The following is a 23,268-nucleotide window of genomic DNA, read 5'->3' as shown; positions in this document are numbered from 1 at the left end:
AAAAGGTAGGAAACAATAAATAGATCAAAGAAAAAAAGACTATCAAGAATACACAGAAAACATATAAAGAGTTAACTACTTTTTTAGGTTGGTAAATAGAACTATTTGGTGGAAGAAAATTTCTGAACAGAGTTGCATGAGAATCTGTTCAAACATGACACGCTACGTATCCCGGCTCTAGTGAGTCAACTGCATCTTTGTCCCCCTTTGATAAAAGGGTCTGACAACTTCTGTTCTTTAATTTTTTAACTGTAGGCTTTACTCCCAACACAAACATTTCACAAAATAAATTTGAGAGACTACTACTATGTGCCAAGAATTGTACCAAGTACTTTTATATGTTATTTCTTTTAATTACATAATCATTCCATACTTAGATATTATCCCCCTTGTTTAATCAGTTAAGGAAGCTGAAAGCTCAGAGAAATTTAGTAATCTGCCAAAGGTACCTTTGGCTGTAAGCAGTGATACGGTTTGGCTGCATCCCCATCCAAATCTCATTTTGAATTGGAGTTCCCATAATCCCCATGTGCTGTGGAAAGGACCTGGTGGGAGGTAATTGAATCACGGGGGCGACGGTTTTATAAGGGCTTTCCCACCCTTTGCTTGGCTCTCATTCCTTTTCCTGCCGCCCTGTTAAGAGGTGACTTCCGCCATGATTTTAAGTTACCTGAACCTCCCCAGCCAAGCAGAACTGTGAGTCAATTAAAACTCTTTTCTTTATAAAAAGAAATACCCAGTCTCGGGTATTTCTTCATAGGAGCATGAGAACAGACTAATACAGTAAACTGGTACCGTAGAGAGTGGGGTGCTGCTATAAGGATACCCGAAAATGTGGAAGCAACTCTGGAATTGGGTAACAGGCAGAGGCTGGAACAGTTTGGAGGTTCAGAAGAAGACAGGAAAATGTGGGAAAGTTTGGAACTTCCTAGAGACTTGTTGAATAGCTTTGACCAAAATGCTGATAGTGATATGGACAATGAAGTCCAGGGTGAGGTGGCCTCAGATGGAGATGCAGAACTTGTTGGGAACTGGAGCAAAGGTGACTCTTGTTATGCTTTAGCAAAGAGACTGGCGGCATTTTGCCCCTGCCCTAGAGATCTATGGAACTTTGAACTTGAAAGACATGATTTAAGGTCTTAAATTTCTAGGAAGAAATTTCTAGGTGGCAAAGCATTCAAGATGAAGCAGAGCATAAAAGTTTGGAAAATCTGCAGCCTGTTGATGTGACAGAAAAGAAGAACGTATTTTCTGGGGAGAAATTCAAGCCTACTGCAAAAATTTGCATAAGTAACAAGGAGCTAAATGTTATCACCGAGACAATGGGGAAAATGTCTCCAGGGCATGTCAGAGACCTTCATGGCAGCCCCTCCCATCAAACACCTGGAGGCCTAGGAGGGAAAAATGGGTTTCCTGGGCTGGGCCCAGGGCCTTGCTGCTTTGTGCAGTCTTGGGACTTGGCGCCCTGTGTCTCAGCTGCTTCAGCTCCAGCTGTGGCTAAAAGGGGTCAAGGCCACTCTGAGGACAGTTCAGGCCATTGCTTCAGAGGGTGCCAGCCCCAAGCCTTGGCGGCTTTCCCACGGTGTTGGGCCAGTGGGTGCAAAGAAGTCAAGAACTGAGGTTTGGGAAACTCTGCCTACATTTCAGAGGATGTATGGAAACACCTGGATGTCCAGGCATTAGTTTGCGGCAGGAGGGGGGCCCTCATGGAGAACCTCTGCTAGGGAAGTACAGAAGGGAAATGTGGGGTTGAAGCCCCCCCCCCTCCACAATCCTCACTGGGCAGTACCTAGTAGAGCTGTGAGAAGAGGGCCACTGTCCTCCAGATCCCAGAATGGTAGATCTACTCACAACTTGCACTGTGCACCTGGAAAAGCTGTAGACACTCAATGCTAGCCTGTGAAAGCAGCCAGGAGGGGGGCTTGTACTCTGCAAAGCCACAGGGATGGAGCTGCCCAAGGTGGTGGGAGCCCACCTCTTGCATAAGAATGACCTGAATGTGAGACATGGAGTCAAAGGAGATCATTTTGGACCTTTAAGATTTGGCTGCCTGCCAATTTCTCCCATTTGGAATAGGTGTATTTACCCACTGCCCATACCCTCAATGTATCTAAGAAGGAACTAACTTGCTTTTGATTTCACAGGTTCACAGGTGGAGGGGACTTGCCTTGTCTCAGATGAGACTTTGGATTTGGACTTTTGGGTTAATGCTGGAATGAGCTAAGACTTTGGGGGACTGTTGAAAAGGCATGACTGTGTTTTGAAATGTGAGGACATGAGATTTGGGAGGGGCCAGGGGCAGAATGATACAGTTTGGCTGTGTCCCCACCCAAATCTCATCTTGAATTGTAGTTCCCATAATCCCCATGTGTTGTGGGAGGGACCTGTTATGAGGTAATTGAATCACGGGAGTGATGGTTTTATAAAGAGCTTGTCCCCCTTTGCCTGGTTTGCATTCTCTCTCCTGCTGCCCTGGGAAGAAGTGCCTTCTGCCATGATTGTAAGTTTCCTGAGGCCTCCCCAGCCATGCAGAACTGTGAGTCAATTAAATCTCTTTTCTTTATAAATTACCCAGTCTCAGGTATTTCTTCACAGCAGTATGAGAATGGACTAATACACACAGTTAAGGTCTGAACCCAGATTTGACTTCATGGCCCACGCACAACGTTTTAAGCACTTCGGAATTAAGAGTTGCTTTATAAATATTTAACAGTCATGTTCCTACAACCCCTAAACAAAATAAAATGCACCACATATACAATTTTCTTAAGCCCAGTGACGTCATAAAATAACAGATGGCAATCAGACTGGGGTTCTTGGCTTAACAGATACTTTGTGTTATGGGTTGAACTGTGCCCCCCTCAAAATCATATTATATGTTCAAGGCTTATCTCCCAGTACCTCTGAATGTGACCTTGTTTGAAAATAGCAGCATTGTGGATTTAATTAGTTAGAATGAGATAACAGTGGAGTAGGTTGGACCCCTAATCCAGTATGACTGGTGTCCTGATAAATGGGGGAAATCTGGAAAAAGACAAATACATACAAAGAATGCCATGTGTACATGCAGGCAGAGATTGGAGTGATGCATCCACAAGCCATGGAGTACCAAAGATTGCCAGCAAACACCAGATGTAAGGGGAAACTCATGAAACAGCTTCTCCCTCACCGCCAACAGAAGGAACCAACCCTGCCCACACCTTGATCCTATTTCCAGCCTCTGGAACTGTGAAACAATACATTTCTGTTGTTTAAGTCACCCAGTTTGTGGTACTTTCTTATGGCAACCCTAGCAAATGAATACATTGTATAATTATATAATTAAAATTATATAATTTTCTGTAAGTTATTTCTACATTCTGAAACCCAGATTTCAACAGGTGCCCTTTTTCATGTTTTTCTTCTTCCAAGGCCTCTTACCAAATATTTTAAGTACTTTCTACTTCACGCTATTTGAGTTACATTATCTGAATCATGTTATTGAAAGATGGAATATATTCTTTTCTAATGAACTGCTAAACAGATAAATTATGAGTTTCTCAAAGCATAAATCTTAGCAGATCGAGAGTCTCATTTCTTTAAAAATTCACTGACAAATGCTCCTCCAATGAGAATTAACAACTAGTTTCTTATCTAGTGCTTTTATTTGCTGCATACCTTCCTCTCTTTCCTTTAGTTCTCACTAATACAGTTCAACATAGAAAAACTGCACACTTGAGAAAAGGCCTACTTCTTGGATTTCTCGCTAATTTGGAGTTCTTATAATGACTATTTATGGCACTAATCATCTTTGATGATACCCAATTTGCTGAAGTTCATTTCCATAATATAATTTCTCATTTTACAATTCCACATTCAAAAACTTTTTAGATCTGACTACTATTTGGCACTTTCAAAATTTACGTTTATTTTTGTGGTTCTCTTCAATTTTGAACACTTCCTTCCCTTGCTTTTATATCTCCATTGTCTGGTTTTTTTTTTTTTTTTTTTTGAGACAGGGTCTCGCTCTGTCTCCCAGCCTGGAGGGCAATGGCATCACCTTGGCTCCACCTGCGAGGCTGAAGCAGGTGATCCTCCCACCTCAGCCTCCAAAGAAGCTGAGACTACAGATGTGTACCACCACGCCAAGCTGATTTGTGTATTTTTTTGATGTAGAGATGGGGTTCTATGAGTTTCTTTAATTTTTCCAAGATCTTTCAACTTCCGCTCTTGCAGCAACCCCCTACCTCACCAACTTGCCTAATCACTATTTGGACTTAATTTTTTTTTTAATCCAACAGTAACATTTTCATTACCTTTCAGTTTTCCTTCTAAAAATATTAAAACATAAAACTGGCAAATTTCCCTAAAACCAACCTATGATAAGAATAATAGGAATTCTACTCATCTGGTGATTTTAAAAGTTCAACAAGATATGAGGTATACAAAGGCAGATGCCTAAGGTGAGACATGAAACTACAGAACTTAGGAAAACTAATTCTATCTGAAGATATTATACCAAAAATCTCTACCTGTTTTAACTTTAGTAACTGCAAATAAATTACTTCTATCTTCACCAATGAATCATTAGCAGTTTAAGGAACTGGTTGATGAAATACCCACAATATAATTTTAAACAGAGGATAAGAAGAAGGACAAGCCAAATGCCCAGAAGAGAGTCCAGAAACAACCTTAAATAAATATGGGACTGTAATATATGATGAAAGTGGTGTTTGAAACCACTTGGAAAAAGGTTAGTTATTTAATTAATGCTACCAGGATACATAATTAGTCATGTGGAAAAAAAACTAAAAACATCAATATCACTCCTTAAACTAAAATAACTTCCACAGGAATCAAAATTCAAGTGTAAATTTTAGATGAAAATATATCTACATTTATATAGAGAGATAGTCTTTGAGAGAGAAACACCTATCTAAACAAGTAAATACAGAAGCCGTAATAAAAGATGTCAATAAGAGTATGTAAAAATCTAAGATTTCTCTAGGGCCTAATATAGACTATAAAACAAGCAAAGAAGAAACAGACAAGTGACAATGTGGGGGAAAATATTTGCAACAAATGTGCCAAATGGTTAATTACCATATGAAGAGTTTCTACAAGCCAAAAAGGAAAGAAAAACCAAAAAAAAAGTGCATAAGCAATTGGAAAAGGAAAAAGAAATAAAAATGGGCTATAAATTATTAAGTTACTCAACCTCATGGATAAAAAGTGCAATTTAAAATAATAAGATACCATTTTAATGTAGCAGTTTGACAAATACTTTAACATTTGCCAAACCCAACTTCCTCAATACTTGCGGGTAAGGAGAAACAGAGGCACTCATTCACTACTGGTAGGAGTGAGGAGTGGTACTCTTGAAGGAGTATTTGACAATAACTAAAAACAAATTTTAAAGTACATATTTGTTTCAATAATGATTTTAATAAAAATTAGGCATGATTTAAATGTGCAAAAACAGGGTCCAGGCAAATAAATATAATATATCCACACGATTCAACAGAATATAAGTTAATGTGTAAGTTGTATTAAAACAAGGTGCAGAACAATAGGCTTAATATGATACCACTTGTGTAAATATTTATGAAAGATATAAACAAATCCTTGTATAGGCCTACATATTTTCTGAAAGGATGACCAGAAATTTAAGTTTGGTTGTCCCTCAAGTGCAAGACTAAAAAGCAGCATGTACTTCTTAAACTTTTTAATGCCACAAATTATATTTTTTATCATGTGCACTTTATTTTAAAATAGAATATAAAAAGTAAACAGTGTAAATATTCCATAAACATTTGCTTTTAATTGAAACAATTACAACTAACATATTCAGAATATCTACTATGTGGCAAATTTTGTAGCAGGGACTGGGTCTTCTAAGTATCAAGCTATAATAACTGAAGAATTCAACTGTCTTTCTACAAACACTTATTCTACATACAAATAGCTCTTTTTACACAAAGTAAGGGAATACTATTTTTCCTCTCACCTACTTACTGTCAATCCTTTCACATTAAGGAATAAATTCTCTCAAGACATACTTTCTTCCTTGAAATTATTTCACCCACTTTATTATCACACAGATAAAGAATATTGTTTTTATAAATTAAGAGTGATTTAATCATTAAACTAAGAATGAACTTAAAATGGATTAGGCTCTATCAAGAAATGTGGGCTCAGATGCTAGGTCCACCAACAAATAATATAGTAATGAATGGTTACAGTAAAGTCACATCAACTCTTCAAGCCCAGATTTCTTTGTACGTGAATATTATCAATTTCATAAGAGTGCCATATAAAGAAATTAAAAATTTACATTCTTTGTATTCTGACATGAAGTGACATAGGCATAGCCCATATTTAAGGAAAAAAAATACCAAGAGATGCCTATTAAAATTTAATGAGGAATATTACTATTACATTTATTTATTTAACTAAAGTACATATCTAATTTGTAAACTCATCCTGAGTTCACTGAATTCAGTTATATTTTTAATTTCCTTTAAATATGTAACATGGAGTCTGTGAATCCAAAGGGCAAGGAAAGTTCAAGTTCAATAATATAAATGCTTGTGTTTTTTCCTATCATCCATTTCATTGTATCTAAGACTACCACACAGATTTTGTTGCCTAATTCATCTTTTTACTTCTACTTTTATCTCTCCTTCAAAGAATTCAAATTGTTTCTTGTTCCTACCCATGTCTTTTACTATGTACCACAACGAAAGTTATGCATGTACATATAGCTATAACAAAAATCAATTACAATAAAGTAACACTGTTTTCTTCCTGAGAAGATGGATATAAATGTTTATTTAAAATTTTCTTTTCTCCAAATAAGCCAGGCAATATTATTATAGTCCATAATTCAAGACAGAATAACTATATTTAAATCCACAGAAACTAGCATGGTACTCTAGGAATACTACTACTTAGGGAATAATAAAGATAAAATTTAATTCCTCCCCATTTTTACATCAATCATTATACTATTTTCAAAGAGTTAAGCATTGCAACTAATAAACATCCAATAATAATACGCAAAAGAAGGGGAGTGGAGGATCAAGGAAAAACACTTCAAGATCGCAAGGTACATTTCAATCCACTATTCTGTCCATTGACATGAATAATCATCTATCTCGGAAGAAAAACACCCAAAATATTAAACTAGATACAATTTCTAAACACATTACAATGTACCACATACCAGTCAAAATAAATACTGAGCCTTTATGTTAAAGCTATTTCCTAAAAATTGTCTCTAAGAATAGAGAGCGTAGTTTCATTATCAACACTTCCAAATATTTCTTCTGTGTTTCTCTAACTTGATATTCAATTCTAAACTTTTGTTTTCAAACTTTGAATATACAAGGGGGGAAATAATGTATAAAAAATAATGTAAAAATACTGTAAGATTTTCCCTAAATGCATAACAAACATACACTAAGTAAGGATTAGATATTAACGGAAATCTGAAGTATTATATATATATCTTTCACTTTTATAAGCCAAATAAATTCTATCACAAAATGTGACTTCTCTTTGAGTGAGTTAGTAAACTCTGTATTTTTGTTTTAACGTACTCATTTTCAGATTTTAACTACAACAGCTCCCTTAACTGACCTCTATTTAACTGTCTGGCCTTAGCCAACACTTTTTTTTTTTTTTTTTTTTGCCCATGGCATGCTGACCATTCTTAACCAGTATGCTATTTTTTGTATTATCAGGTACTTCTGTTCTCACTAGTTGGGTTACATGCTTAACAAGTCAGTTGGTTGTTCCCAAACCTGTTTATGCCAGTTTACTTGTTATAGTTCTTACATATCTTAAATATTATTCATGTCTAATGACTACGAGTGCAAAAAGGAACAGTTGTTTCTATATACTAAGTTAAATGTAAACTAAGTAGGCCAGGCGCGGTGGCTCACGCCTGTAATCCCAGCACTTTGGGAGGCTGAGGTGGGTGGATCACTTGAGGTCAGGAGTTTGAGACCAGCCTGGCCAACACAGTGAAACCCCATTTCTACTAAAAATACAAAAATTAGCCGGGCGTGATGGCACGTGGCTATAGTCCCAGCTACTTGGGAGGCTGAAGCAGAAGAATTGCTTGAACCTGGGAGGTCGAGGTTGCAGTGAGCTGAGACCACAGAACTGCACTCCAGCCTGGGTGACAAAGCAAGACTGTCTCAAAAACAAAACAAAACAAAACAAAAAAACAAAAAAAGAACAACAAAATGTAAACTAAGTAGAATGACTCAACGAAGGTGAGTTATTCTTTTAAAGGGTGTTGAATTAGAGAAAAGTGATGTAACTGCAAAATATAAGGGGAAATCATAAAAAGTTAGAAGGAGCCTATACTTAGAGTTTTTCAGAAGTTATCTTCAGGCTTTTATTCCATGTTAGAGAAATCAAAACTGTAAATAGCAAATCATGTGTGAGGAATATGAGAACAGCTTCTCCCAACTCCACAAAGAGATGGCATTAGCTCAATGTTAAAAAGTTTAAAAATGAATTTACATTTATATTAAGTTAAAATTTTAGAATGTTACTTATAAGATGTATTATTTTTAAATATTCAGTAACCTACAAAGTAACCGTCCCAGCCTCAACAAATAAAAAGCCTTCAAACATTTTTTTTTCCTGAAGCCCTTAAACTGGTTTGATACACCCACCAGATAAAAACTACATGTCTATGCAAAATAACAATATGTAGTAAAAACCACAGTAAAATCACTTTATGGAAAAAAGTATTAGAATGTATATTCTACAAGGACAAGGATCTTTATCTTATTCACGGATGTATCCTGAACACGTAGAACAGTTCCTGGTATGTAGCTGACACTCAATAAATATTTGTTGAATGAAGAAGAAAAGGAACTTACTGTGATGACAGCCTTGCTAAGACAGATGGATCCTCTGCAGCCATACTCTGTTTCATCTTCAGATTTGTAGTAACTCAGAGCATTATTTTTCAAAACTACCCAACGATCCTGCCACCCATGAATGTAGTTTGTCCACTGGGAGTGGGAAGGGGAAGGGAAGAGAGAAGAAAACAAAAAATAGAAGTATTTTAGAAATCCAAACTTTGTGAAACAGCAATCTAATTTTAAAACCAAAACGTGAAAAGTCCAACTTAATTCTAAGCATAAACAGTAAAATGATTACAAAAAGTGAAAAGTTGAGATTTTCTAGATTGCATAATGATTTTCAGTAATTTTTACAATATTATAAATAAATCTGTAAGAAATAAAATATAACATTTTCTTCTAACATTTGAAGAATAAAACGAAAGCCAGATTTTGGTTAAAATTAATGTTTATTCTTCGTATGCTTTCATCCTCTCCTAAGTACCTTCATGATATTTGTTTTGGTCTTTGTCATAATTAACATATTCAACAGAGAAGTATGTTCAGTTATGTATGTAGTCTCTCATTCTGACACCAAAGACTGCATGAAGCCTTCTAAATCAACGGAAGTATAAAGTCAATTATTGCTAAACTCTACTTTTGTTGTTATTCCTATATGAAAATTTATAACAGCTGTAACTATATCAAAATAAAAATAATAATCTTTAGTAAGCTGGCATCAACTTTAACTTTTCCTCTACAGAACTGAATAATATTAAAAATGGCCAATACATTTTCCAAGTTCCTCTGAACATGTATTTTTCAAACTCAAGAGTAATAAAACAAAAATAAAATTGGTTTTCAAAAACATATTGGATTGTCTTCAATACCTTAAAAGAGTTTCTGTGTTGCTAAAGTCTTGCTGCACAGTGAAGATCACAATAAACTGGAAAAGGCAGAAATGTAACCTTTACAGGAATACTTACTTTTGCATGTTTTTGTCTATGCTCTGGGGTGTTAAGTATAGAAAAATCTCAAAAACTATCTGCCAATTCCAAAAACTAATTAAAAATGGATTGCCAAAATATACTGCATTGGCTCAGGCTCTATATCCACTGAGAAATCTTTTATTTTTTCTGTTCTTTAATTAAGCATTTTTGAGATTGATTCAGTTCTTAAATTTTCTTTTATTTAGTATTTTCTTGAGACAGGGTCTTGCTCTGTCACCCAGGATGGAGTGCAGTGGCACCATCTCAGCTTACTGCAATCTCCTGGGCTCAATCCTCCCACCTCAGCCTCCCAAGTGATTGAGACTACAGGTGTGCGCCCCCACATCTGGCTAATTTTTTGTAGAAATGAGGTTTCGCTGTGGTGCCAAGGCTCATCTCAAACTCCTGGGCTCAAGCGATCTGTCTTCCTTGGTCTCCCAAAGTGCTGGGACTACAGGTGAGCCACCATTCCTAGCCAGTTCTTAATTTTTCTAAGCCCCATCATTACAACCACTCTCTGAGAACTCACCCAAGCCAACATTTAACTCATTCTAGTGGCTCCCAATCACCATTTCCTTATTTCTAACTGCTTGAGATGTACCACCACTTAGACACAGGCTTGAAATAAATGATAGTTACCAATAAAACTGAATTCACCTTCCTATAAAGTATACTTCCTTCCTATTTTCCTACTTCCTTGGGGAGACTGCTACTTCTGCTCAGAGTTAGTGTATTAGATATACAAACAGATTAGTGGATATAGGATAAAATAGGCTCAACTATTTTATAACTCATGTGAAGAGAGTTTTGACAAGTTACTTTTGTAAACTTCAGTTTCTTTGCCTGTTGACTGACGGCTAAATAAAATAATGAAAATGCCTAGCATAGTCACAGAAGATACTCAATACCTAAGTGTTCCTTCTCAATATTTATAGCCCATTACCAAAAGCTGCTCATCTTTCCTTCATAGTAAACCCTTAAATTTGCCTCCTCTTCTCATTTTCAACTATTCCAATCAAATTATCCAGTTCCTGTATTCCTTAGGAGACTTAATAATCTTTTCTCTAGTATCTTCTGTTTTTTTCATAATTTACACAAGCTTATTTACTTACTAAGCATATTTGCCTACTTTTCTTACATTGATCGTATTGAGTCTCTAGCTCCAAAACTTACATGGACAACTTCCCACTGACTGTCATAAAAATTGTTTAGGGCATTCAAGACCCTTCATGGATTAATCCTACCTCATTTACAATTACCACACTTCATAAGGCTAAACTTTGTGACAGTGGTCAAGTTACTTACTCTCTTTGTGTTCTTTTTTTCTTTGTCAAATTCTCTTAGAGTTAAGTTTAAACAAGAATAGACTTAGAACAGTGCCTGGACATAGTATTTTCTGAATCTGAGGAAGAGTTATACATAGCTAATGAAGCTTAACCTTCAGCATTTCTCACTAGAAGAGAACTCTTTCAATGTTAGAGGAGAAGCCCCAGCAATTATGTATCCATAACTTAATATTAGTTCTTATAAGAGACTGAACAAACTGTATCAGCTTCAGGACCCTTTACTCAGTAAGTGTTAGCTGTATCATGACACCTGGAAGACAAGTTTTTTGTCTTTTCTCTGCTCTCATAATGTTCCCTCACTCTTCCCCATTTAACAAATACAGATAAGGCAATATGCTAGACACTGCAGGGGAATCAAATATTACTGTGGCCAACAGGCCAGCAGACACAAACTCAAGAGAAAAAAACATATATTTAGAATAAGAGTCAGTCAGAAGCAAGCTACAAACAAAATGCTATGGGAATTCAAGTGAAGGAGGTCTTGAATGATGGCAAAATAAGAAAAGGCTTTATGGAAAGGACAGTATTTGGCTTGGACTCTTAAGGATGGACAGAATTTCAAACAGTTTGGTGTGTGGAAAAACAGAAGGTAAACCATGAAGGATGGAGGAAATTCAGAAATTGAATGAGATTATTTTATCCAGGCTTAGGTGCTCTCAAGTCCTACTAAGGCATGCATCTTTTCCCCACCATGATCCATCACGATACTTGCTATAACTAGATAGAATTATTGTCTATCCAGTATTTTTGGAATCTATACACTTAAGTGATTTATAAGAAATATGCTTCACAGGTATTTCCATGTATTTCAGATTACCATATGGAAAATACCCTTTGAACTGGTATATTTCTAATATAAATTTACCCAAGCCCATTCCAAATCCACCCCATTTTGGGGGGAGAAACAAAATGAATTGTACCGGGACTTATTTACATTACTCAATGGAAGGAAAAGAACAAAATCCGAGTTCTGACCCTTGTTTAAATTACCAGATGAATACAAAGAATTCAAACTATATAATTTACATTTAAAAACATCTACCATACTCAGTATGAGTATATATATTCAATTTAGAATACCCTTGATTAAAAAGCTTCCAGAAAACTGTATATAACCATAAATTGGTAAATCTCAGGAAAATTTCCTTCATAGCTTTGAGCAAGAATACCAAAAGCTTTATTCCTATTCATTCTACATATGCAGCAACAGTCAAAATTTAAGCTATTCACCTTCCATAGAGGTGATCAAATACATTTGTATGCATTTAAATATCGAGATTGGTCTTCCATTTTTTTATCTATAGTATACCTACTCCAGAGCACTGGTTACTTTTTCCCCCGGTCACTCCACTGCCCCAACCCCCCAAAAAGTAATTATCAGTAGGTCAAAAGTACAATTTGTTTCGTAAAATACTTAACACATCACAATACTAATATGGCAGTCAGCTTCCCATCTTATGAGCAGTGATGAAACTACCAAAATCACTGAGAAGCAAGTAACCCACTTCCTATTACCAACTGAAAATGTATACCTACTACACAATGTGTTCAATAGAGATTCCTAAATTACAGGATACATTTAATCTAAAGAAATCCTGAGGAGCTTCTCATTACTGAAAACCTTGCACTGAAATTTCAAGAATGATCACACCATCAATATACAACATAATTTTGCTGCTATGCAAATAAAAGTCAACACTTGCAATCCTTAGTTCTGGCTACTCATGCCTTTCCTGGCCCCCTTCTCACTAGCTTTCTAGACATTATAAAAGCCTAATATGAAACAATTCCACAAATAATGTCCAAGTGATTTGCCAAATATGAATACTGGAAACAGGGTGATTTCTTAATAGCCACTGGCTGCACATGACATAGTATCTTATGACCAGCTTGTTGAGGGACTGGCCCAGCTCCCCCTCTCCAAGTTAACTGCTAGCTCCAGCCATGTCTAAAAAAGTTTAACAGGAAGGGAGAGAGAAGTCAAAAAGGCTACGTGAATCTTCTTATAGCAAAAACTTAAAAAAAAAATCCCCACAACTATGTAATATTAAGAGATCATCCATCTGCAGTCCTATAATGACTGCTTAGCTAAAATTTTGATACAGGGATTTAAAAAAATATATAAAAGATAAAACATCTTTTCCTTACCCTCGACCCCTTACCGCAAAAATATTTTATTATTAAGTAATGCTCTTCCTGGACTAAAGATCAGTCTCCATTCTCACATGTTCCAAGGTACTATGAATATTTCCTGTACCCATCACGTGCCGATTCAATATCTCTATTCTGAACTAAGGTACAGGGTGAGGAAGAAAGTCCTCCACATTCATCTGTCTCACTACATCTAACCTAGCAGAATTCAACACCTCAAATTTCAACACCAAGCCAAGTCGCTCCAGCTTCTGTCGAAAGAGTTGCGTCCGCAGTGCCCCCCAACCTACTCGGCTTGGCATCCTCAGAGAGACCAACCTCTTTTAAGAGGTCCGACTTGAACCGCTCCCATGCCCAGTCGTTCGGACACCGCTGAAGCCCAACCCGGATTCCTTACACCCGGGACAGCTGCCGCCCTAAGTCCCAAGTCACGGCGCGCATCTGGCCTCCCAAACTGGATCTCAGGTTTATACACCCTTTCCCTGGTCCTCGGCTGCCCCCGACGAGCCCCCGGGCAACAAGGACAGTGCTCCTATATCCCCGCCTCATCCCTAGTCGCTGCAGCAATACTCAGCCTCGCACCCCGGCACGTTCCGCGCCTCCCGCCAGCCCCACCCCACCGCCTCAGCGGATTGCCTCGCTGCAGGTGAGTCTGGCCAGGGGTCCCTTGGCACCACGGGTTGCTCACCTTACTGAGGACCCCGCAGCGCTCCACAGGCGGCCCAGACTCCGTCTCTGGATCCTCCTCCGAGCCCGACGAGTTCCAGCTCTGATTATCCGACATGGAGGCTCGACAGCCGAGCAGGAGACCGGCCCCCGCTCCCTCAGCTGCGCCGGAGGAGGCGCCCAGTCCTCGGGGTGAAGGGTCGGGGGATGGCGAAGCGAAGAGTGCCCGCTCCGGTGTGGGGGGGAGCAGGAGGAGGGACGAAGTCCGCCCGCCGCGCCGCCGCCGCGCCTGACACCGAGCGGAGCGAGGAAGGAGGACGAGCGGTGAAGGAAGCCTACCCTTCCAGCCGTCAGCCGCCGCCGCCGTCGCCGTGACCCCTGCGTTGCGCCCGGCGCTGCCACCCGAACTTAGCCCCCTCGATGCCAATTTCAAATAGGGAAGGAAAAGGGAAAAGAAGGGAAGAGAAAATCCGGCCGCTGAGTCCCGCGTCCACTCACACCTCCGCTACCGCCGCCATCTTCCTGCCTGGCCCACTATTTACCCTCCCCTCCCCTGTCCTTTCCCCTCCCTTTCGTCCTCCCATTCTCCCCCACTACTCCCCGCCCCGTCCCCCTCCCGGCGTCTGACGCGACACGCCGAGCCTTCGGGATCCTCCTCCCGAACCCTACCTCCGGCTCTCCCGGGTGACGACGGGTAGAAAAGCAGGAGGAGCGGAGAAAGGAGAGGGCGGGGTAGGGATGCAGCTGTGCTGCATTCTGGGAAGGGCGTTGGTCCGTCGCTCGCGCAGCCTCCTGGGAGTTGTAGTCGCGATCCTGAGGTAACGGGTGAGTATCCCGCGCGGGGATCGCTTGTCCCCTTGGGGCCTTGTCAGTCGGTGGGTGGGCTTCGTTTGACAGTTGCGTGACTTGCCCCTCGGCCTCGCTTCTATCCTTGCCTTGTGTGTTTATGACGAACCCTCCCGGCTTGCGGGCCCAGACGTGAGAGAGCTTTCCGCTGAAGATGACGGGCCTGCTTTCCAGGGCGGCTTGTCGAAAGCCCGGGAGCATCTGGCCGCTTCCGCCTCAACCACGGGCTGGGGTTTTGTGAGCTACTAGTGCCAAGGGTTTTCTTTCCACCGCTGCAAATCTCGAGGGTCTTACTCATTAGAAGTTAGAATTCACATTTGACGTTTAAAGGAAGAATTTCCTTAGTACCTTCTCACAAGCACGCACTTCGCATTTTTAGATTTCTAGAGTTTGCTTTGTAGAAAGTAATTTTGAGGTTGTCAGAGAATAAATGACGTTAGAAAGGTTTTTAAAGTAAAACAAGAATGTTAGATGATAGCCTGGGATTTTCTCTTGGTTGTAAATGAATATCTTACTGAGAACCACGTTAACCATGCCTGCCCCTCAAAGATAGGAAAGGTTGGATATATAGAAACTTTCTCGTATTAGAAATACCGAAGTGCAATGGTTTTGTGTGTACAAGGGATTAGGCAATAGGAGGCTATTTTTGTTTTAAGACTAGGGTTGAATTAGCAGAAAGACCAATAGAAGATCTAACAACTCTTGTCAGTTGTCAAGGATAACTTTGATTATGAGACTTTGACTTTGTAGCTTCAGTAATTTCCTCTCGTTAGCTATTTTAATATAGTCGATTTCCTTGTAATTGCCAAGAGTAAAATTTGTTATTAAACCTTAGAAAGAATACTTTCTTACTACAAGGATGGGACGATAGGAGCGAAATTTCGAGTCTAAGGGAAAACGCTGGCCGAGTGTGGTGGCTCACGCCTGTAATCCCAGCACTTCGGGAGGCCGAGGTGGGTGGATCACCTGAGGCCGGGAGTTTGAGACCAGCCTGGGCAACAAGGTAAAACCCCGTCTCTACTAAAAATACAAAGATTAGCCGAGCATGGTGGTAGGTGCCTGTAACTCCAGCTCTTTATATCCTGGTTTCAAATCTAGGCTTGATGACCTTTTCCCATATCCCAGTATCATATTTTTTTCTTCCTGCATAGGGGATTAATTACGATTCTGAATGGTTGGTAGCATGAAGCTAGGTTATCCCTATCGTGGCAATGGATATTTAAGTAGGCATTGCCAATATTTATCTTGCTTTCTTTTACTTTCTTCTTTTTCTGACCATCCACACTCCATTTATATTGATGAGTTTTTTTACTAATATCAATTATTATTATATTATGCTCATACTGCCATGTCTTATTCTGCAGCTTTGATCCTTAAGGTGACTTTGCATATCTGTCTAGGACTCCTTTATCTGTTGATTTTTACCATTTAAGTCTCCAAAGACAGCTGTATTTTTGGAAAAGTGGGAGGGAAGAGGTAGATGGGGATACTCATTGATACCTTAATGCACTTCACAGCTGCTTGAGAATATGTCAGATCTCATAAAAAGTTCTAACATTCGAGAATAAGACAGTGATTTCAGAAATGGAATTTCAAAGGGTGTGTAGGCCACCCTTTTTATCCTGTTTCCTATTGTAGAAATGAGAGCCAGGCTAGGAATGTTTCAAGCAGAAATATTCTTACTATTCAATGAAATTGAAAATGTATTCCCATATCTTTTACTCCTATCTGTTTGGTTTATGGGATAAAAACTTGTTAGAGTAGTTGGTATTTCATAGGCTTCACTATAACATTGGAAAATCTTTTAGTCTAAAAAGCACACAGTACGGTACACCAATGAACAGTATTAGTGCCCACTCTTGGCATGTACACATGTTCTTTCTGTCGTTTTTATTTTGCTTAGCTTTTGAGTCTCTTCCTGTTACTGTGAGAAATTCTTTTATTAATATTTTAAAGGCATACTATATAAAGCAGTGTGGTGGTATATTAGGTATCAGTAGAATCCTCATGATAGCTATTTAGTAAACGTGTTTTGCTTCCTGTTTTTTTCTAACCTTTTTATTGTTTCACTTCTACTATAATTTCACATCCTTTTCTTCTTAGTCAAATAAGTTGAAAAAATATATTTTTATAGAACATGTTGCTATGGTGATAGTTTATGAAAATATACTTTATCCCTGTTTAAGATCTTTATTAAGATCTTGCTATATGATAATCTGACTGGGTTGCTATAAAAGTAAGATATAAACCACTTCTTCTGTAGATTCATTGTTTTCTAGCATTTTTCTGTCTAGGTATTCTGACAATAATTATGTGTAGAGAGTGAATACATATTTAAAATTGTGTGTGACATAGGAGGCTTTCAGTAAATAATAACTGATGAATGAAATAAGTTTAACTTGGTTGATGATTGAAGAGAAGTTGTGGGAACTGCAATTAACAAGGCCCAAGAAAAAAATCACTAACATGATTAAAATTGGTCAGACACCAAAGAACCAAATAACATCATAGCCTTTTGTAAGTAGCAATTATCATTTGCCAAAGGCCTACAAAACGTTGTTTTAGGTTCATTTGATTTATTCACTCTTCACAAAAATCCTGCAAGGTAGACATTATTCTTATTTTACATATGAGGAAATTAACATTCAAAGAAGTTAATTGCCCAGATCATCGCTAGTGAATAGTCTAGTCCAGACTTTGGACCTTAGGCGCTTGCAATAAATAACTTTTAATGCATATAGAGTTGATTTTAGATTTTAGAAAAGTCACTCAGGCATAATGGCACATATCTGTAGTCCTAGCTGCTCAGGGTGCTGAGGTGGCAGGCTAGCTTGACCCCAGAGGTTTGAGGCTGTAGTGAGCTGTGATCATGCCAGTGCACTCCAGTGTAGGTGACAAAGTGAGATCCTGTCTCAAAAAAAAAAAAAAAAAATTCCAAAAAACTATTATTCCAAATTTTTTAAATGATTAAACATTTGAGAATCTGTCAGAGCCAGATAGATTACATTCTAGGTGTGTTACATAGTTTTTCTTTAGTTTAACAGTTTTCTTAAAAGAAAATTCATCCACATGCATTTTTAAGGTGCAATAACATATAGCCAGTTTACAGCTCTTTTCTTGCTAGTGTACACTAGCAAGTATATGTTCCAATTACTCATAAATAATTTAAATGATCTCTGGAGCCTCTTGCAACTATCCCCTTGTCTTGTGTTGCTACTAAAAGGAAAAACGTATTGATTTAACCTTTGGTATTATCAGGAAAAATAGTCATTGTCATTTACTATCATTTTATTTTTTGTATTTTTGGTCATTTTATGAATAGTCCTGAGAAGCAGCATTAAAGGGATAGTGGAAAAACAACTTTATTAGAAATTATAATAAAAATAAAAACATAGCAAACCCAAATTTTTATTCCATATATTCTTGAAATAGGGAGGCCTCAAGCAATCCTCCTGCCTTGGCCTCCCAAAGTGTTGAGATTTGATGTGAGCCAACATGCCAGGCCCAATATTCTTTTTTTATGGCTAAATTCCATTGTGTATATAGACCACATCTTCTTTATCCATTCATCCATTGACGGTTGATTCCATATTTTAGCTATTGTGAATAGTGCTGTAATAAACGTGTGAGTGCAGATATCTCTTCAATGTATTGATTTCCCTTTTGGATATATACGTAGTAGTAGAATTGCTAGATCATACAGTAGTTGTATTTTAAGTTTTCTGAGGAACCTCCATACTGTATTCCATAGTGACTGTACTAATTTACATTCCCACCAACAGTGTAGCAGGGTTCCCCTTTCTCCACATCCTTGCCACCATCCATTATTCTCTATCTTTTTAATAAAAGCCATTTTAGGCCGCCCATGGTGGCTGAGGTGAGAGGATCACTTGAGCTGCTCAGGAGTTTAAAACTAGCCTGGGCAACGTAGTGAGAGACCTCGTCTCTAGTATAATAAAAAAAAATTTTTTTAAGCCATTTTGACTGGGGTAAGATGATATCTCATTGTGGTTTTGATTTGCATTTCTATGATGATTAGTGATGTTGAACATTTTTTTAATTTACCTGTTGGCCATTAGTGTGCCTTATTTTGAGAAATGTCTATTCTTTTGCCCATTTTTAAATAAGATTATTTTTCTTTTATTGAGTTGTTTGAGCTCCTTATATATTCTGGTTACTAATCCCTTGTCAGATGGATAGTTTGCAGACATTTTCTCCTGTTCTGTGGGTTGTCCCTTCACTTTGTTGATTGTTCACTCAGCTGTGAAGAAGCTTTTTAGCTTGATATAATCTAATTTGTCTACGTTTGCTTTGGTTGTCAGTGCTTTTGTGGTCTTACACAGAAAAGTTTTTGGCCAGGCCAAGAGTTGTGCCTCATGCCTATAATCCCAGCACTTTGGGAGGCTGAGGCAGAGGATTGCTTGACCCCAGGAGTTTCAGACCAGCCTGGGCAACATAGGGAGACCCTACTTTTGCAAAAAGAATTTTAAAAGTTTAAAAATTAAAATAAAATTAAAGAAAAAAGTTTAAAACATTAAAAGTTTAAAAATAAAGTTAAATGAATAAATAAAATTAGCTGGATGTGGTAGCACACACCTGTGGTCCCAGCTACTCAGGAACCTGAGGTGGGAGGATTGCTTGAGCTCAGGAGGTCAAGGGTATAGAAAGCTGTGATTACACCACTGCATTCAAAGCCAGGTAACAGAGTGAGACCCTGTCTCCAAAAACAAAAAAACAAAATAAAACAACTTTTGGCCAGACCAATGTCCTGGAGTATTTCCCAAATACATTTTTCTAGTAGTTTCATAATTTCAGATGTTACATTTAAGTTTCTAATCCATTTTGATTTGATTTTTGTATCAAAAATCAAAGAGATAAGGAAGAAATATCTGAGAGATAGTCTTATTCTTCTGCATGTGGTTATCCAGTTTTCCCAGCACCATTTATTGAAGAGACTATCCTTTTACCATGATGTGTTCTTGATTGCTTTGTCAAAAATTACTTGGTTGTAAATGTGTGGATTTATATCTGGGTTCTCTATTCTGTTCTATTTGCCCATGTGTCTATTTTCTTGCCAGTATTATGGTCATTTGGTTACTATAGCTTTGTAGTATATTTTGAAGTCAGATAGTGTGATGCCCCAAGCTTTGTTCTTTTCCCCTCGGACTGCTTTGGCTATTCAGAGTCTTTTTGTGGTTCTATATACGTTTTAGGATTCTTTTTCTATTTCTGTGAAGAATGTCACTGGTATTTTGATAGAGATTGCATTGAATCTGAAAATTGTTTTGGGTAGTATTGTCGTTTTAACAATATTCTTCTAATTCCACAAGCTTAGAATATCTTTCCTTTTATTTGTGTCTTCAATTTTCTTCATCAGTGTTTTATAGTTTTCTTTTACAGATCTTTCACTTAAGATAATTGCTTGGTATTTTATATTATTTGTAACTATTGTAAATGTTATACTCTAACAGCAAACAATATGAAAAATAAATCAAGAAAGCAATCTAAATAAAAAAAAGTCTGTACTGACTTTTGTATGTTAATTTTGTATCCTGACACTTTACTGAATTTGTTTATCAGTTCTTAACAGCTTTTTGGTGGAGTCTTTAGGGATTTTGTAAATATAAGATTATGTTGCCTCCAAAGATAACTTGACTCCTTCCTTTGCAATTTAGATGCCCTTTATTTCTTTCTCTTGTCTGATTGCTGTGACCAGGGCTTTCAGTATTATGTTAGATAACAGTGGTGAAGGTGGGCATCCTTGTCTTGTTCCAGATCTTAGAGGAAAGGCTTTCAATATTTCACCATTCAGTGTGATGTTAGCTGTGGTTTTATCACATGTGGCCTTTATTATTTGGGAACATGTTCCTGCTGTATCCAGTTTGCTGAGGGTTTTTATCATAAAGAGATGTTGAATTTGTCAAATACTTTTTCAGCATCTATTGAAATGGTCATATGTTTTTGGTTCTTGATTCTGTTAATGTGATGTATCATGTTTATTGATTTGAATATGTTGAACTATCCTTGCGTCCCTTGGATGAATCCCACTTGATCATGATGAAGGATCTTATTAATGTGATTTGCTAGTATTTTGTTGAGAATTTTTGCATCTGTATTCATTAGTAATATTGGCCTGTAGTTTTCTTTTTTGTTGTGTCCTTATTTGGTTTTGATATCAAGGTAATGCTGGCCTTGTAGAATGAGTTTGGAAGTATTCCCTCTTTAATTTTTTGTTTTGTTTTGTTTTGGAAGAGTTTGAGTAGAAGTGAGAATTAGTTATTCTTGAAATGTTGGGTAGAATTCAGCAGTGAAGGCTTCAGGTTCCAGGCTTTTCTTTGATGAAAGACTTTTTATTGCAGCTTCCATCTTATTACTTACTGGTCTGTTCAGGTTTTCAGTTTATTCATGTTTCAATCTTGGTAGGTTGTAAGTGTCCAGGAATTTATTAATTTCTTCTAGCTATTCCAATTTGTTGGCGTATAGTTGCTCATAACAGTATATAATGATTCTTTGTATTTCTGTGGTCTCAGTTGGTATGTCTACTTTTTCATTTCTGTTTTTATTTATTTGAATTTTCTTTCTTTTATTTGTCTAAAGTTTTGTCAATTTCATCTATCTTTTTGAAAAAACAACTTTTGTTGACCTGTATTTTTTTAGTCTCAATTTTATTTACTGCTGTTCTTATCTTCATTATTTATTTTCTTCTACTAATGTTGGGTTTGGATTGTTCCTGCTTTTCTAGTTTTTGAGATGCATTGTTAGGTTATTTATTTGAAATCTTTCTCCTTTTTTGATGTAGACAATTATTATTGTAAACTTCTCTCTTACACTGCTACTTTTGCTTTATCCCATAGATTTTGGTATTTTGTGTTTCCATTGTCATTTGATTCAGAATATTTTAAAATTCCCTTCTTAAATAGAGACAGCGTCTCACTTTGTCACCTAGGTTGGAGTGCAGTGGTGTGATCATGACCCACTGCATCCTCAATCTCCTTGGTTCAGGCAATGCTCCTGCCTCAGCCTCCTGAGTAGCTAGGACAATAGGCATACACCACCAAGCCCAGCCAGCCCAGGTATTGTTGTGCTGCCCAGGCTGGTCTCAAACTCTTGGCTTCAAACAGTCCTTCCACCTTGACCTCTCAAAGTGCTGGGATGATAGGCATGAGCCACCATGCCCTGCCAGGAACAAGTCATTTGATTTGAACTTACTCCAAATTAAATCAAACAATTAATTAATTTTTTGTATTGTTTCCCAGGTTCCTCTTGTTAATGATTTCAAGTTTTATTCCATTGTGGTTACAAAAGATATGTGATATGATTTCTACTTAATTGACTTTTTGAGACTTGTTTTGTGGCCTAAGATGTGGTCTGTTCTGGAGAATGTTTCATATGCTGATGAAAAGGTTGTCTGTTCTGCAGCAGTTGGGTGAAATATTCTATAATGTCAATTAGGCCTATTTGGTCTAGTTTAACTCCCCTGTTTCTTTGTTGATTTTCTGTCTGTATGATTTGTCCTTTCCTGAGAGTAGGGTGTTGAAGTCTCCTACTATTATTATATTGCACTCTATCTCTTCCTTTATGTCTATCAATATTTGCTATATAGACTTGGGTATTCTGGTATTGGATGCTTAGATATTAATTGTTATATCCTTTTGCTGAATTGACCTGTTTATCATAATATAGTGACCTTCTTGCTCACTTTTTGGAGTCTTTGACTTATAGTCATATTTTATCTGATATGTTAGCTACTCCTGCTCTTTTCTGGTTTCCCCTTGCATGGAATACCTTTTTCCAGCCCTTCACTTAGAGTGTTATGTGTGTCTGTGTAGGTGAAGTGGATTTCTTGTGGGCATTGTATGGTTTGGTCTTGTTTCTTTATCCAGTCATCTACTCTGTGTCTTCTAATTGGAGACTTGAGTTCATTTACATTCAGTGTTATTATTGGTAAGTAAGAACTTATTATTGCCATTTTATTGCATGTTTTCTGGTTGTTTTGTACTCCTCTCTTTTCCTTTCTGTGTTCTTTTGTGGTTAAGTGATTTTCTCTGATAGTATGTTTTAATTAATTGCTGTTTATTTTTAGTGTATCTATTACAGGTTTTTGCACTGTGGTTACCGTGAGGTTTATTAAAAAGTTTTAGAGCTATGACAAGTTATTTTAAAACAATGACAACTTGTCTTAGATAACAAAGAAAAAAATAGAAACTAACAAAGAAATTTAAAAACTTCTACACTTTAACTCTATCACCCCTAAAATTTTGACTTTTTGTTGTCTCAACTTACATATTTTTATATTGCCTGTCTCTTAACAGGTTGCTGTAGCTACGATTGTTTTTAACAAGTTTGTCTTTTAGACTTCATACTAGAATTATGGGAGGACCAAAAACAATTACAGTATTAGAGCATCCTGGGTTTGTCTATGTACTT

General features: G+C 37.5%; 2 protein-coding genes across 29 annotated transcripts in view; one reads left to right on the top strand and one right to left on the bottom strand.

The window, feature by feature from the left end:
* The window catches only part of CERT1 (ceramide transporter 1), a 141,503-nt gene extending 126,566 nt beyond the window's left edge, over positions 1-14,937 (bottom strand). For 2 of the 4 annotated variants that reach the window (XM_009449006.5, XM_526893.9), the window contains exons 1-3: positions 14,665-14,937; positions 14,018-14,411; positions 8,880-9,014 (exon numbers count right to left, since the gene is read on the bottom strand). In XM_009449006.5, the coding sequence (XP_009447281.2) occupies positions 8,880-9,014; positions 14,018-14,411; positions 14,665-14,750 (615 nt within the window). In that variant the 5' untranslated portion in view covers positions 14,751-14,937. Of the gene's footprint in view, positions 1-8,879; positions 9,015-14,017; positions 14,412-14,664 lie in introns of those variants that run through there. The other 2 variants (XM_054685039.2, XM_063810357.1) reach the window with 2 other exon arrangements.
* POLK (DNA polymerase kappa) overlaps positions 14,692-23,268 on the top strand; it is an 89,579-nt gene continuing 81,002 nt past the window's right edge. For 4 of the 25 annotated variants that reach the window (XM_063810351.1, XM_063810350.1, XM_016953124.4 and 1 more), the window contains exon 1: positions 14,701-14,820. The gene's annotated coding sequence lies outside the window, so the exon portion shown is untranslated. Of the gene's footprint in view, positions 15,893-23,268 lie in introns of all 25 variants that reach the window. The other 21 variants (XM_001149179.8, XM_054685031.2, XM_054685027.2 and 18 more) reach the window with 17 other exon arrangements.

This window comes from Pan troglodytes, chromosome 4, assembly GCF_028858775.2.
Source record: "Pan troglodytes isolate AG18354 chromosome 4, NHGRI_mPanTro3-v2.0_pri, whole genome shotgun sequence".
Lineage (NCBI taxonomy): Eukaryota > Metazoa > Chordata > Mammalia > Primates > Hominidae > Pan > Pan troglodytes.
Note: the sequence above shows the minus strand (reverse complement) of the source record. Positions and strands in the feature narration are given on the sequence as shown.